This window comes from Halyomorpha halys, unplaced genomic scaffold (genome assembly GCF_000696795.3).
Source record: "Halyomorpha halys isolate HHAL.00 unplaced genomic scaffold, Hhal_1.1 Scaffold2306.1, whole genome shotgun sequence".
Classification (NCBI taxonomy): domain Eukaryota; kingdom Metazoa; phylum Arthropoda; class Insecta; order Hemiptera; family Pentatomidae; genus Halyomorpha; species Halyomorpha halys.
The window spans coordinates 41137-58877 of NW_027107223.1; the positions used below are offsets into that span (position 1 = coordinate 41137).

Below are 17741 nucleotides of genomic sequence, written 5' to 3' on the forward strand. Positions count from 1 at the left end.
TAGAGCCTTTCTTCCTTTCCAAAGTCGTTTTTCCTCTGCTAAATTATTCAAGCCAACGCCGCGCAGTGCCTTGGTCAAGGACACCTTCTCCTTCAAATTTAATAATTTCATGAGTTGCTTCACTAGCTGTGAAATTTTTTTCTATAAATGCCTTAAAACTACGAGAATTTCTTAGGACACTGTCATGTTTTTTCTTTAAACAAATAACTTAACTGAGGTTTTTTTTTTTTTTTTAAAGAAGTCGAATAGGATTAAACATGCTTAGAGAATGCTCTAAAGGGATTATTAAGTATTGGTAAGTATTAAATAGGATTAAAATATTTACAGTCCTTTGAAATCTTGAATTTGATAAAACGGTAACTTTTTTTTATACACCTCATTAAAATGATTTAAATTTGTTTCCTTTTTATTTTATTATTATTATTATCATTTTTACAGTTAATACCAACAATTGGTGGCTTATGATATTCACTTAAAGGTCATTTGCTTAGATAATTTTAAGTTTTAATTCATTATTATTACAGATGTTTTATTATTTCATTATTTTTATGTTTCAAAATTTTTATATCTTACCCTTAGGCACTAAAGCCCATTTTCAATGTCTTTTATATTATTCCAAAGGAACATGTCCCTGTATAAGTAAAGAATATTATTATTAATCCGACTTTGAAGTTTTTGTTTCTGCTCAGACGACTCGAACTTAAAGTTGTTGAATGCCTTTAGAATTCAAAAGTTGACCTGCTCTTTTGAAATACCCCGAGCTTTCGTTGACTGATTGGGTTTTAGAAGGAGGGAATTAACATTCTCTTCAGGTTTAACTATGACCTGCCTCAAGCCTGTATAAAAAGGAACTACCTGATCTTCCTCAACTCAGGTCTGAGCCATATTTTAGACTGAACTTCAATCAGAAACTGAGAGCAGTTCATAAACATACCATGTGATCATCATATTGCACGATCATTTCTATCGGATATAATAGTTTTTATATTCTCTTACCTTTATGCGGTATATATAGTTAGGAAAATTATTGTGATACTGAAAAATTTCGAATTCCAGTTTTCGATGAAAATATACTTTTTGAGGTTCTTGCGAAATGGTCAGTTGAAAAGCCTTGGTCAAAAACGAAAAGTCGTAAAAAACTGAAATTATATATATAGAAAATGTGTGTTCTTGAGGTGTTTCAGCAACCTTTTCGTTTAAATCGGCTTACTGGAAGTGTCAATTTATAGAATCGACTTTTCACATTTGTTTTTCGATTTTTATAAAAAACTATTCTAACGATTTCGATTAATCACGATTTATATATGTACAATTAAGTGATCTTTAATATCAGCTTATTAAGCTTTGGATAGTTTTAAATAATAAAAACTGTATAAATATTAACTATGAAAGAATTTGATAATTAACTGAAGGAGAAAAATGAAGAAATAAACATTTCTGAGGCTGGAAAATCGGAGACAGCCGAGCATATCCGATCCCTCCCGATCACAGTTTTGTAGTTTTGTTAAACTCTACCACTCTTAGCTGGAACGAAGTTGATATTTGTCATTGCAACAGAAAGATAAAAAATTTAATCTTGTGGATGTTCTGATGAGGGAAGTGAAAGTTGTGTGCATCGTTCCAGATTTATTGTTATTTTATTCTAATTCAAAATATTTTAATCCAAATATCAATAGCTCTCCACAGAATATAATATGTTCGAACAGTCCTGTTTAATTACTAACTGAACAATTAAAAAAAAATATTATGCCTTTAGTTTCCAAAACCAAATTATTTTTCTACAAATTTAATGCTAAAAATGACATTTTGAATCAAAAATGATTTTGTTAATGTGAAATTAGAGGTTTTTTGTATATATATAAAATATATAAGGGGCAGACAACGACCTACCGTAGTGCACGAATCGCGTGAAATCGTGCAAAAAGATCCCAAAAATTCCGTGATTGTGAACTTCCCTAACACCTCCGATCACAATTATGTAAAAATATAATCCCAAAAATGCGTAACATTGTCTCCATGGTGTTGGCTACGAATGGTAAAAATCATAGGGAACATTGAAAGGCGAAGATTCCACTGTGACGAGGTGGCTAACACAGCCGCAGCCATCGTGTAAACTATGACATTTGCTTTCTTACTATCACAATTTGCACGTGGTAGTACAATCACGTATCCGCGCATGCTCGACAGCTATCTATCTCATGTAGAAATAGTGAACTTTTGATAGTTATAATTTCATAATATCAACCTTATGAGTGACTCCTGCTACTTCATTCTCTCCTATTGCAGTATAAAAATGTCTGCAAGAATTGACTTAAGAAGTGGTTGTTCTTTTTTAATTATTATTATTTTGGAACTAATATTTTCTGCTTTAAGCTATAAGGCATACATTAAGAAGGAATGCTTGATCATTATTAATAAAATGTTAATACAATAATTTTACAATAAGTTAATTTAATAATACTATAAGTTTCACTTCTGTCAAAATATTTGTGATAGTAAGTATATACAACAAATAACCGTTTGATCGTTTATTTGATATTGATATTAATTTACCATGTTGAACTTTTAGCGAGGTTAACTTCATTGTCAGCGTTAAAACAAACACTGTCATACTTTCTTACTGTTAGTGTACAACGTCATTCATAAAGGAGTAGTTCAGTAATAAGTTTTCAACATTGCGTAAATACTATAATGAAAAAATCATATTGTAAAATTAAGGAGGAAAGTTGTAGAACGCAAAAAAAAAAAAAAAGTTCATATTAATTCATTAATAACCATACTATCCAATTTGAAAAATTTTCCACTTAACATTCCTTATTTGTAGAGGACATTTCCTTGAAGAAATTCAAATGGTTGGAAATATTATAAGGAATCTTAAATTATCGCATTGAGTAGAGTAAAATTTACCTTATTAATTATTTGAATGTTTGAAATATTGAACTTTATTTTGAGTTTCTTGAATAAAGAAAATCAGGATGTTATTTTTAACTATATTATTGTTTACTTAATCAATTTATTGAATTCCGCTGCTGTTTGATTGATTGATAAAAAATATTGTTTTTTTAATATTTATGGCCCAGATTAAAAATAATAATAAATTTCTCTTATATTTTTAACAGTAAATTATCGACATTTTTGCCAAGAATTTCCATAGTCCGTCGTCTTTTATTCTAGTATTGGAACAGCAAAACATTGATATATGTTAGATGACCAGATTTCTATTCGGTGGAATTACGGAAATAGATACTTTAACAATTGTTATATTAAAGTGAAAAATAAAGAAAAGATTCCTTTTAACTGCTTTGTTTTTCTTGGAACAGTACTTTATTTAATTTAGTTAGCCTTGGATCTTTTCATGTGTTACTACGTTACCCTGAAAAATTTTAAAGGTAAAAACTTAACCAGAACTTTCCGTGTTAATTCATATTTTCGTTAATTTTTCCTTCTTTTTTTTTTTTAATAAATAACAAGTTCTAATTATTGAAAAATGCTTTTTAATATTTAATATTTAATAAAATACTCCCTATCGGTTGAAAATTAAAAGAAAATGCAGTTAATGATTGACTTGGGAATTCTAAATCAAATTTCATCTTTCTCTTTTTTTGTTTGTATAAAAAAAAAAAAAAACAGAAAAATGAAGTAATTTTCATTCTATACAATTCGTTCAATATATTTCAATGGTATTTATTTTTACAAACTTCATTATACAAATTTATAATTTTTTAGTTTAGTTTCACTGATGAATTGAAGAGGAAGCACTGAATTGAAGTAGAGATTAAAGTGCTAGCACAAATATAAAGACTTGAAATTTATTTTTATTTCCTGCTTACTAATATTGAATATAATAATACAATCTTAACAGTTATATATTTTTTAAAATGGGGATTGGTATCCCCCTTAGTTATTTTTATTATTAAAATGAAAAATATAAAAAATTTCATTCCTTTCGATTTGTTCAGTATATTTTAGTAGCATTACTTTTTTTATTTTACAATATTCATTTTATTTTATATTTGATATAAACTAAAACGTATATAAGTTAGTACAAAAGTTATTACACAATGACATATTTATATAAAACTTGCGTACTATATTCTAAAGAATATTTTTAATTTTTCAATGAAAAATTACTTCAATTAAATACTAAAGTAAATATAGTACTTTTACTATAGTTTTATTAGATTATGTTTGAAATTAGTTTGCTTATCAAACATTTAAATTTTCATTTTATTTAATTAAATTTAAACCTATTACCATTTCAAATCTATTACCTTCCTTGTCACTTTTTAAATATATTTTTTAAAGTAGGGTTCATTGGAACTAAAACAGAATGTATCTTTTGATCACCCGAGTAATTAAGTTCCCTTTTGTTCGTAAATTCAACAACCCTGTTTACATGTTCCTCCTTTTAGATGTCTTAGCTATAAGTTACACAAACAAACTAAAGATATATCTTTGCTATAAAAAAATTAGGATTATGAAGACCTCCTTTGTTATCAGTTTCTGATATTTTTCTGGTTTCTGTTAGTACATTAATAAATAAACATGCAGATTATTGAACGCTAAATAGTCTTGTATTGACTACATTTAATACAATAACTTTAAAAATAATAAAAATTTGCAACTTTATAAATTTAGCAATGAACTGTGATTTTTTATTGATAAGATCCATAAATGTATTGTTATTTTAAGAGGTTCATTATTAACAGAAATTTGATAAAAGATATCAATGTACATGGTCTATGTGGTAAAATATATTAAGTAAAGACTATGACCATAATCAGATATTTTTACAGTTTTATTAATACTGTCTTAAATATTTTATTGAAATCAGCAACAAGTTCAATTTAAATTAATATCAATACAATTTTTTTGATATTTTGGTTAAAACTTTTTATTTATTTATTTTTTTTTGTGATATAAAATGTAGATTTTATATCTTATAAAGCGAGACTTTTATGACTCAAATATGTGAAGTGAAAATGTGTTATTTGTAAACTGATTGTATTTTTTTTTTTTGCTTGCATCTCAAGGAAGCATAATTAATTGGTAAGAGTTTGTTCATTAATTTTTCAATTTTTTTTATATTAATAATAATAGCAAATAGTCTATGAGGAAAACTTAATTGTTAAATTTTGTTTAAAAAAATGTTTAATTTTCGTTGATTTTAAGATTATTAATTTTAAAATATTTCATATTTTCCTTTTTTTTAATGAATTATAAGTTATAATTTTTTTTTTTAATGTTTCTTAAAAGCTTGCATATCAAGAATACATAATGAAGTGGTTATAGTTTGTTAATTATTTTTTCAATTTTTTAAAAATAATAATAGCAAATTGTTTATGAGAAGATACTTCATTTTTACTCAAATGTTAAATCCTGTTTCATAGATGTTTATAACATTTGTTCTGCTAATATTTTTACTCAAATTACAAAATGAGGAGTTTTCTATCAAAAGTTAATTTATCAACGTCTCAAAAGTAATAGTTTTTTGACAGATATGAATTCTGCAAACTAAAATTTGTTCAATTTATTTCAAAATTTCATTTTTCTCTTCTCGAGTAGGTTTCTAGGTGTTACAGATCAACATTTTAAAAAAATAAATAAAAAATTGACTTCCTAAATATGATACTCCCCTCCCATATTAATTTTCCAATATTGAATATATTGCATTTTCATAGAAAATTCCTCATATATTTATTTAAATTAATATATTCTTAATTATATTATGTTACTTCTTTAAAATTGGATATTTGAGATGTTAATTGGTGATGAATATCACTTTTGTTATAATCATATTAAGGGTAAGTGTGGTTAGTTTTAGTTCAGTTTAACTTTTTACTTCTATTCAATGTTTACTTAAGAATTTAATAAACTCCCAGGCATCTTACAGAATTTTGAATTCTACACGATTGTGACATTTTTAATAAATAATATGTTCCTAAGCTATTTGTATTTCTATAGTTTAATATTATTTATCTTTTTATGTGCAGAGAGTATACTATCTTTCACTGGAATATTACATGGGTCGATCTCTTACCAATACAATGATAAACTTAGGAGTCCAAGGGATAGTTGATGAAGCATTGTATCAGGTATGATTCTTATTATTTCAGTATATCCCTTGTTATTATTTCTTTTATTATTATGTGCAATAATAATAAAACTGCTTATTTTAATATAATTTTAGATGGGATTGGATATTGAAGAACTAGAAAGTTTAGAAGAAGATGCAGGTCTCGGTAACGGTGGACTTGGAAGACTTGCTGCATGTTTCTTAGACAGTATGGCCACTCTTGGATTGGCAGCAGTTGGCTACGGAATCAGATATGAATATGGAATATTTGCTCAAAAAATTGTTAATGGAGAACAGGTATGGTCTTGATAAAATATATTAGAATGTTATTATTAGCCTATTTTGATCCTTTAAGTTTTTTCTTATCAGTATAAGTCATCTCCAATTCCCTGCTGCCATGCTTGGAAATCATTTTCATAATAATATCACTAAAAATATATCTAAATGTACCAAGTGTTTTCATAAAATTAGTTCACACTTATAAAAAGTTTGTGTATTCAGAATGCATGAAGTTGTCATCACATATTGATGGAGTCTTATATCTTATAATGTTAAGAATTATAAACTTCTGAATTATCTTACTCTAAGATTGTATAAGAGATCAGCAAATATGTTAACTTGTTTTTTCTCACAACTTTTTTATTCTGATTCAGGTTGAGGAACCTGATGATTGGCTGAGGTTTGGAAACCCATGGGAGAAAGCCAGGCCGGAGTATACTATCCCTGTCAACTTCTATGGCCATGTAATAGATACCCCTGAAGGAAAAAAAAAATGGGTGAACACTCAGGTATAGTTTAGTTAAATCAGTTATTATATTTAAGTAATAATTAACAATGTACCCTGTGTGTGAACCTTGAAGAGTGTCGTAATGATTTTTGTGTTCCTTTTCTAGATTGTGCTTGCATTGCCTTATGATTCTCCCGTGCCCGGTTATCAAAACAACACTGTTAATACTTTACGGCTCTGGTCTGCTAAATCGCCAATAGAATTTAACCTAAAATTTTGTGAGTAGCTCGTTCTGAATCAATTAACTCTTAGTACATAACAATAGTTCATAAGATTAAAACTGTTTACTTTTACCTGTTTACAATGAATTTTGCTTTCATAATATGCACTTAGCCATTCATATTGTATCAAGAGAGACTAATGAGATCTCTCAGAAGGTGCCTGTTCTATCAATTGCAGTGTTAAAAATGTAAGAAGATAGGTAGGAACGTGATAGAAGATAAGATAGAGAAGCTTGGATAGACAAAGGGTAACCGAAAGGCCACCATTCTTTTGAAATATAAAGAATAAGGTTATGCTTGGACATCAGTCTACAGACCTAGCAGGCAACAAGCCTTAGAGGAACCAATCCTCAGATCTTGTTGGAGTTAGGGAAGGATGTTGAAGTTACAACTCAATAACTCAAGGTGTTTCTTCAACAGCATTACTCCTAAAATACTTGTTGACCTAGTAATAACATCCTTGTAGAGATTCAAAGAAAATTTAATTTTACATTCGTCAGGATTGAATCTTATACAGTTCCAGTTAACATTGATATCGAAAACTCAATAAAATGAGGTTAAAGTAAAACTAGTTTACTTTGAATTATTGAATTTTAGTTATCAATTTATTGAAAATTGTTTTTGAGTTTTCTATGAGGTATATATAAGGATCAGAAATTGTTAATTGATTTATCTGAAACAAGTAAATCAATTAACAATTTCTGATCCCAACACAATTTGAAAGTGTAAGGAACTCACTAACAATGACAGTTCAGACTTTGTATTTTTGGAAGAGTGGAAATATGCAGTAACCTATCTTTTTTAACAAATCTAAGAAATAAGATTCAGGAAAATATCAAGTTATAAAATCTGCCAACCCTCCAAATTCTATTTATAGGGTCTGAGAGTTTATTCTTTCCTAATTTGTATTTCGAGTTATAGTCTCCTATTCGAGTGAAGTAGTCAACTGCAGCTATAAATGCTTTTGCTCGGAATATTGAGTTTTGCGACTGATTAGTTTCAAGTTATAGAGTTTTGAGTGTAAATACTACAAAGGAGCCTTGATTGAGAACATTTTGAGCTTATCAAGAGGTACAAAAAGCTATTGACCTGTTTTGTACCCTCCCTCCTCCCCCAGGCAGACTCTTATTTCAGCTTAATATGTAGGACAGTTATATTTATAGGAATAATACTAGAGATCTTCCAAATAAATCAGTTCATTAATAACTTTTTAAATTAATATGCTATTAAAATGTTTATAATATAATTTATATTATTAAAAGATGCCTTATTAACTATAACTATTGGCTTAGTATCTTCTTGACATTATTTTATGCAAATTCCAGTTAACAATGGAGATTATATTCAAGCTGTTCTGGATAGAAATTTGGCTGAAAATATTTCAAGAGTACTCTATCCAAACGATAATTTCTTTGAAGGAAAAGAACTTCGTCTTAAACAAGAATACTTCATGTGCGCAGCATCATTGCAGGTATTGTTCTACATTATATAACATTTCTTTTCAGACGATTCATTTTTATGAAAATATTATTTTCAATTGATTTTTTATTTTTAATTTTTAAACATCAAATAATTGTTTCTTTTTTTCTTCTTCTCTCCTAGGACATTATAAGAAGATTCAAAGTTTCTCGAAAGATGAAAAATCACCCAATTGACTTATCTTTGCTTCCTGAGAAAGTAGCCATCCAGCTTAATGACACTCACCCCTCTCTAGCTATACCGGAACTTATGAGGATACTTGTTGATGAAGAGGGTTTAGAGTGGGAAGAGGTGATTTCGCTTCTCTATATAATTTTAATTTAAGATACTTATGATATGGCTATTGGTATATTCATTAACATACATAAAATTTAATTTATGTTCCTAGTATTTCAAATTTTTTGGTTTTTACAAAAAATTACTTTGTTAGTTAATAATTCTAAGGAATTTTAAGTTTTTATATCATGAAACACCTACATTCTATTACATTTAGAAGTTACTAAAACAAAACTTCATCTAGCTATTGAATATATAAAAATAGCTGATGTTTATCTAAAAGAGTGATTTTCAATGGCTATAAACTTATGTGATATGGTCTTCGTTACACAAATTTCAAAGTTCTTCAGAATTGGAACATTAATTGTTGATCATATGTAATAGATGGTAGAAAGATAGTATGAGTGGCGGTCAATAAAGGTTCAAAATAGTAAACAAAAAAAATGTTTATTGGTAACCAACGTTTCAAAACTATTCATTACTCTAGTCCTCTATTTACAGTTCCATCAATTATTACTGTGCCTACTATTAATTAGTTTCGTATTCATCTATATTTATATTTTCTTAACTTAATTAGTTTCTTTCTCTTTTATAAATTTTTAATATAACTTTTTACTCTCTTTCTATTTATAATATAATTGTGAGAGATAGTTGACCGTGGATGACTTATATGAGGAAAAGATGGTTGGGGGTGCGGTCAAAATAAAACACAAATAAGTTGATGTAACTTATTTAATCGTGCCAACGTTTTGGCTAGAGTTTCTAGCCTTCATCAGGACTAAGAACAGAACAAGATAACAACCAATGAATACAGAAAATAAAAAAACAAAACATAAACAGAATGACACAAAGTGAATAATTTTACAAAATGGAATTAATAAAAATAAAGTGATGAGAGAAATGGAAAATAAAATGTATACATAGGTAATTGAATAAGTAGGTAAAATAACATAATTAAGGAAATAAAATAAAAATGAAGTTATTTAATGCAAAGAAATATGAATATATTAGTTATTAATAATTTAAAAATTAAAATATGGAAAGAAAATTAAAATTGAGAGAAAGAAAATATATGTAACCATAATAATTGATAAAAAGGCAAAATATAAGTAAAGTTTAACAAAAGAAATGATTAGAAAACAAATATTTTGAAAACAACAATAATAATATATGGTGAACATAACTAATAACGTGGGTAAGGAAAATTGAGAAAAGAAGGGGTGGAAAAATAAAGATAGGGAAAAAATAAAATAAAACGAGCCTGTTAGCTGGAAATCTAACTGCCAAGTGGTATTCTGCGCCTAGAACAACCAAACTCCGAATTAAATACATTACAAGAATGACTAAGTGTTTTTAAGAGGAAACGTTAGGAGTGGGTAAAAAATAAAAAGTAAAAAAGTAGAATATATTTAGAGGAAGAAAGCGTGTGTTATAATTGTTTTGTCATATGTTACAATGTTTGTATATTTTTCTCATTTAGCCCTGACTAAACTCTGCGATGTGGACAGAAACGTTGGTTGCCAATAAATATTTTTTTTTTTTACTAGTTTATACCTTTATTGACCGGACTATCTTGCTACAGTAAAATTTTATAGCTAATGATTTCAAGTTTTAACATTACTAGAGCTGATGAATATCCTTTTAAAATTATTCAATGATATTGAAAAAAATTCCCTCTGAAGATATGCCCGTTTATGCTTTGTTAAAAAGATATTCATGTCTAAAGATTTTCATTGTTATAATAAATAAATTAATATGAGTTCCAACCAATTTATTATTGAAATGTAAAGATTAACATTCATATTAAATTTTGTTCAAAGTGATTACTTTAAGGCAAGTTCGGCATCTTTTTTCCAAAGCAGGAATTGCGAAATGGTACTGATCATGTGCTATTGTTTTCCAAGTTTTAATTATCCAACATTTCCCCAGATTTGCATAGACTTTTTTTTAATGTCATTCCAACCAAAAAATTCAGTAGTTTTAGATCTGGAGCGTGTGACAATAACACAAATCCAGTGCCGTTCGACCACTGCTGCACAATTTAAGTTAGATAAAATTTAAGTTTGTGTTCTGTTTAAACTTTTCTTTAAATTAATTAAAGTTTACTTTTTAGGCTTGGGAGATAACAGTTAAAGTTTGTGCTTACACAAATCATACCGTTCTCCCGGAGGCATTAGAACGATGGCCCGTTTCATTATTGGAAAGCATCCTTCCGAGGCATCTGCAAATCATATATCAGATTAATCATCTTCACTTGCAAGTAATTATTTATTTTATTTTTATTTAAAATTATAATTTTAACAGTTTAAATAAAAATCTATAATAATTTATGAATCTCAAATTACATTTAATTGATTTGATCGATAGTGAGAGTACTTAATGTGATTATTTATCAACAAAATAAATTTTATTTTGAATTGGCCAATTCACACAAACTATTCCAAAGATAGTATTTTAAATTGGGATTATTTTATCTTATATGGTCGTCACAGTTGCCATAGTGTAACCCCCAGTCTATTGTACAATTTTTGAAATAAAAAAGAAAAAACCTCTTTTTTTAAGATGTGCCATTATTAAAGCGAAGCAGCGATACTGATAATTTATATTATCTGGCTTTTCTAATGGATACATAAAATTTTTGTTCAGATTATAAAGGTACATCAGTTTATCCTGCTACCATTAAGATATGGCTAATTATTTATAAGGAACGGTAATAATTAATTTTAACTTTAAATTCCCTTTCAAAAAGTTCGACAACTGTGTAGCATATTACATATTTTTAAAACACTAAATTTTCTTTTAATTTATTGAAGCTCATATATGTATATATTATTGAAATTTAATTAATTATATTGCTCTTTTAAAGGATGTATTAAAAAAATATCCTGGAGACTTGGACAGAATGAGGAGAATGTCTTGTGTTGAGGAAGACGGAGAGAAGAGAGTAAACATGGCTCATCTCTCTATCATTGGTTCGCATGCAATCAATGGAGTTGCCCGATTGCATTCAGAAATTCTCATACAGGATGTGTTAGTATTTAAAAAATAATTTAATAAATAACTAAATCTGGTATCGTAATTACTGAATAGTTTTTTTTTTCTTCTAGATTCAAAGATTTTTATGATATTTGGCCTGAAAGATTTCAAAATAAAACTAACGGTATTACTCCCAGAAGATGGCTCCTCATGTGCAATCCATCACTTTCTCATTGCATATCTGAGGTAATTAAGCGTAAAAGTATTAGATTATTCATTTTTTTCAATCATTTTTAAGTGAAAGTAAAAAAAAAAAAAAAGCATTAAATAATTTTAATATATAGATAAGTATTTTAATGACTGTGAATGAGTAAAGGTATTAATTAATTACAAACAAGTTTATTGTGGTTGTTTGTTTTTTTAGTTGGATTATTTTATATTATTAAATATAAATAAAAAAGACTAAGAAAAAAATCTTATGAACTACATTAATCCCACAATTTTTAAATATAAAATTATATACTAATAATAATAAAAACATCACAGTTTTATTCTGATACAGCAAGCAGTTATTGTCTTAGCAGCTAAAATTGTAAGGAAAGTTATGTGAGTGGGCACGCATGGTATTTTTTATTACAAATTATTTTTACAAACGATGTTCCTACCAACGGGTCACTTGTAGATTGGATGTTATTTTTGAAAGAGGAGCATAAATTATTCAAGTTTAGAATATATATTTTATATGTTTTATATTATTTTCAGAAAATTGGTGAAGAATGGACAGTACATTTGGATAAACTAGCCGAGTTGAAAAGTCTAGTTAAAAACCGTCAATTCCAAGATGAAATTATTAAAGTAAAACAAGGTAACAAGAGAATCCTCGCTCAACTCTTAGAATCAGAATATGGTGTTAAGATAAATCCTGCTTCATTATTTGACATACATGTAAATCTTTTTATTTTATTAAGTAAATAATGAATTCATTTGACCAATTTTAATGTTTAGTGATTGTTTTATATGTTTTAGGTAAAACGGATTCATGAATATAAACGGCAATTATTAAACTGCTTGCATATAATTACTCTATACAATAGGATTAGGAAGAACCCAAAGGGAAAGTTTGTTCCAAGGACAATTATGATTGGAGGCAAGGTAAGTCACATCTCATTTATAATATTTTTTTCATTTAATGATATTTTTTTTCCTTTCTGAAATCCCCTACTATACTTCAAATACCAAATCATGAATATTCATGATCTATAAACTATACAGTATATAATATTGTATTATAAATATATGGTTATACAGGGAAAAAGTTGTTTGAAATTTAGGGCCTTTTGGTAGATATAGAGTATTTGCCTACTGAATAACATCCCTCCAACGATTATAGAAAAAAAGTTAAAAAAAAATTAAATTATACCATTATAAAATAAAACAACCCATTGTACACACTGATTTTTAATTTTTTTACAGTATTGATGACATGTTTTTTTATGTATTTGACCACTACCAATATCGATTTTTTTTTCTGATTTCCTTTATCTATACAGGATTTTCTAATATTGCAAAATAATAATTATAAATAATAAAATAATAATTATAAATTATTCTTAATGATTATTATTGATTATTTTAGGCAGCACCAGGATACCACATGGCTAAAAAGATAATCAAACTGATATGCAGTGTAGGTGCTGTTGTTAATGCTGATCCTTTGGTTGGTGACAAATTGAAAGTTATATATTTGGAAAATTACCGAGTAACTTTAGCTGAAAAGATAATACCAGCTGCTGATTTGAGCGAACAGATTAGTACCGCTGGAACTGAAGCATCTGGCACTGGCAATATGAAGTTTATGGTACGTATTTGTTTTAACTTTCTTTGCAATATGTAAAGAAGAAAATATATTAGTATTGAATTCTTCGGTTTAATAGTTGAATGGTGCTCTTACAATTGGAACTATGGATGGTGCCAATGTTGAAATGGCCGAAGAAATGGGAGAGGAAAATATATTTATTTTCGGAATGAGAGTGCATGAAGTTGAAGAACTGAAGAAAAAAGGCTATGATGCCATGAGTTATTATCAAAATAACCCAGAATTGAAAGATGTCATCGACATGATACGGGATGGATACTTCTCACCGTATAATCCATCTGAGTTCCATGATATTGTTGATGTTCTTCTCAAATATGACAGGTAATTTATTTTAATAAGTGCACGTAATTAAAAATAAATATATTTGTAAGTAAGCAGATTCTTTTGTTATTTCATCTGTTCACTGGAACATATATCATTAGTCTTCTCGACATCTATATTTTATTATGTGAAACCACTAGTCATTAAAACTGTTTTCTTTAATACCCTTCAATTTTAGTTATGCCAATAGAAAAATTCCTGATTACAATCAGGTACATACCCTTCTCTCCTTCAAAGAGAAGCCAAAAAGAGGGCAATTGACCAGGCTCAGTTTGAAGTAGACTTAAATAGGGATATTCTTCTTTTATTTTATTTTATTACCTAAGAAACTGTTCACTTAACCGCAAATATGAACTGAATGTTGAGTGTTGTAAATGCTGTTTCCAATAATTTGGTTCATCATTATGGAAATCCAATTGAGTCGTCAAAAAAATTGTTTGCAAAGTTGTAATAACTCAACAACTATAATGTAAACAGACAGAACGCTTCATTCTCAATATCTTGTTCATGGTATAAAAATTCATTGTTGATATTGGATAATCCATCATTTTTGCTTTTTTGTAGGTTCTATTTACTTGCTGACTATGAAGACTTCATTAAGTGTCAAGAAAAAGTAAACGAAACTTACCTGGTAAGTACAATTACTTTCTATAAAACAAAATATTTTCTATTTTTTTTTTTTTTTTAAGATGTATATCAAAATGTTAACAGTAACTTATTTTCATCAATCAGTGTATTCTGAATCTTCATGCTAAAACGTAAAATCTTCAATAAGCTGTGTACTTTTTGGTTATGACAGCTTTAGTTAAAGTGTATTGGTTTAGATCTTATACAACTATGTACCAGCTTAGTTGCTTATCAACAAGCGCTACTATCTTATTTTAAATTTTATTTAAAGTTTCCTAATACAATGTTATATTATAAGCCTGGTTACATAATTGTTTCTGTTATCCAGTCTTTAAACTTTATATTATATATTTTTTTAGATTTAATAAGTTTTATTTTTGTTCTTAGGATTATAGAAAATGGGTCGAAATGGCTATTTGTAATATTGCCTCATCTGGAAAATTTTCATCCGACAGAACAATTGCTGAATACGCTAGAGAAATCTGGGGTGTCGAGCCAACTTGGGAAAAACTTCCTTCACCACATCAGCCATCTGCATTTTAATTTATCATTTATTAATTAATTAAGCAATATCTTGGTTTCCACCAACGGAATTATTCAAAACTCTTGTAAAAGATGGAAATAGAGGATCTACTAACATAATTTTTATAAAATTGTTAGAAAATCAAAATTTTATGATTAACATTGTTGATATATATTTATAAATACACTATATTTATTATAATTATATATACTGTTCCTTGTAAAAATAAAATTTTTATATCTTTAGTCTTTTTTTTTTTCTGCAATAAGAATATAAGTAAGAACCCTATATGAATTTCTTTCTATTGATATGGAACAGTTTTATTATATTATTATTATTTGTTGATCAAACAAAACTATAATTATTATTATATTTTTATTTTATTATTATGGCACTAGAGTCCTACCAGAACCTGGTAATATTAACTAACCTCTTCCACCGCAGCCAACCAATCTCCACAATCTCTTGCTCTCTCCCTCTATTTTTGAACATTCAACTGCATTAGATCCTCCTCCACACTGTCCAATCATCTGATCTGGAGATCTCCTCTTTTCCGCTTTCCATCTGGTTTCCCTAAAGCATTTTCTTGGGTATCCTTTGATCAGGCATTCTCTCTATGTGTCTTATCCATCTTATTCAAGCTCTTTTCACGAAATCAATGATGTTCAGTTCCTCAAACAGTTCCATTGCCTCCTCATTCCTTCTTCTTCTTCCTTTCCCCAAGACTCCTCTCTATATCCCTCTCAATACCTTTTCCTCCCATGGCTTGAGTTCTGCTTTTCTTGTCAAGGGCCATGTTTCTCTCCCCATAGATCACTACCTTACGAAGGTTTTGTAGATGACCACTTTCATTCTTTTAGAGAGAACCCTAAACTTCAATACTTTTTGCAGTGAGAAATAAATTCTGTTTCCTGCTGCTATCCAGGCCCCTACAATACTTTTCATATAATAGGATAATGATTTTATTGTGGGCTATGTATGACTTTTAATCTTCGGCCAGTCAAAACCCAGTATTGATACTTATTGATTGCAGATGACCTGTTTTCTTTATGCTCATCTAATGTTTTGAGTATCATTACTGACATTTTTAGTATCTATTTTTTTTAATCTGTTACCTTTGGAGTACCTATATTATCTGGATTTTAGGTTAGCAATTGTTCTTTCAGGAACATGCAACGACACGCTCACATCCCATGGAGGTTGGGTTGAATTGAGGACTCCTGTCATAAGGTTTTTACTCTACTATAATGAAGCCAAAAGGAGTATGTGTTTAGAGGTGTCATTTTACATGCTCATTGGTTCATGATATTTTTTAAACTGCTGATCTTAGCTCAGATTATTCTTAAAAGCTCTATATTGTTCTAGTTTATGTCTGAGCATTAAAAAATTACATTTTAATTACACACAGTTACTAAGAAATTTTTATATTTAAAAACAATAGACTCATAATTATGCTAGTCAGGCCTCGACTTCAACTAAAAAAATATCTATTGAGTTTTAGTTTATCTCTTGAGTGTGCAAAAGTAGACAGCTATAGTCTGATTAAAGCAGTACAATTTCACACTAAACAATTATTACAGAGATCGCAGCTAACAACTTCATCAAGAGATAAACGAACCTCTATCAAATCAATTCTGAAAATGTAGTAAAGGACTACCTCCCCCCCTGAAAAAAGCCCGGTAATGATGTTTTTTATGTTTATATGAATGTCTCAGTTCATGTCTCTTTAACTAATAAAACTATGACAATAGAATTATTCTACTATCCACTGAGTAATAAATGTATAGAAGAATCAAAGTACACGCCTAGTTTAGATGTATACCCATGGGGGTAGTCAGGATTTGCTTTAGGGGTAAGCAAAAGTAAGAAAATGTTCATAAATGAAAGGAAATTCGATGTTACGAAATGCATATCTTTTATTAGACCTTATTGAGTAATGGGATATGCTGCATTATAAGTGTCATGCAACTATTTTAAAATGTAAATTTTAGATTTTGTATTGTAAGTATTTTTTGGTCATACAAGATGATCCAGAGAGTAGGTACACTTCGACTTGGTTCTAAAAGGGCCAAAGACAATTTTTTCAGGTTTTTTGTTTATTATATCAAAAGTTTTCCATTCAGTAAATCTTAAAAAATATAACCTAAAATAACTTTTGAATCTCTAAAATTTAGTTTGTTATTAGGCATAGGCCTTTGTAGAATTAAAGATTTACAAAATTGAAAACTTATGGTATAAAAACACAAAATATGAAAAAATTGACATTTTTTCTATTGCAAAACACAGATACATTATGAACAGTATCAAAAATGTTAATATACATATTGAGGAAAATTTAACAAAATCACAGATAGATTGATCAAGAGAAAAAGGACATTTAAAGAATGTACAATAAATAATAATGGTAGAAATTTGACAATTTTAGAAAACTTCAGACAAATAACAACAATTTAAAAAGTTAAAAATAAAATATGGTGCTTTTCATTAAAACACCCGCATATAGGAGTGACTATTACCCCCCCCCCTTCATCCCTTAGAGAAATATTGGTTTCAGTCATTAATTTCATTTTGATTTTCTA

At 28.2% G+C, this 17741-nt stretch overlaps 1 protein-coding gene across 1 annotated transcript in view; it reads left to right on the forward strand.

Moving 5' to 3' along the window:
- GlyP (glycogen phosphorylase) overlaps positions 1-15407 on the forward strand; it is a 30806-nt gene extending 15399 nt beyond the window's left edge. The window contains exons 2-16 of the mRNA XM_014437129.3: positions 5994-6095; positions 6191-6373; positions 6730-6864; positions 6970-7081; positions 8410-8555; positions 8687-8854; positions 10953-11099; positions 11706-11869; positions 11947-12061; positions 12578-12760; positions 12842-12967; positions 13452-13673; positions 13750-14012; positions 14577-14643; positions 15027-15407. Coding sequence (XP_014292615.1) covers positions 5994-6095; positions 6191-6373; positions 6730-6864; positions 6970-7081; positions 8410-8555; positions 8687-8854; positions 10953-11099; positions 11706-11869; positions 11947-12061; positions 12578-12760; positions 12842-12967; positions 13452-13673; positions 13750-14012; positions 14577-14643; positions 15027-15182 — 2289 coding nt within the window. The 3' untranslated portion in view covers positions 15183-15407. The remainder of the gene's footprint in view (positions 1-5993; positions 6096-6190; positions 6374-6729; positions 6865-6969; positions 7082-8409; positions 8556-8686; positions 8855-10952; positions 11100-11705; positions 11870-11946; positions 12062-12577; positions 12761-12841; positions 12968-13451; positions 13674-13749; positions 14013-14576; positions 14644-15026) is intronic.
- The last annotated feature ends 2334 nt before the right edge of the window (positions 15408-17741 follow it).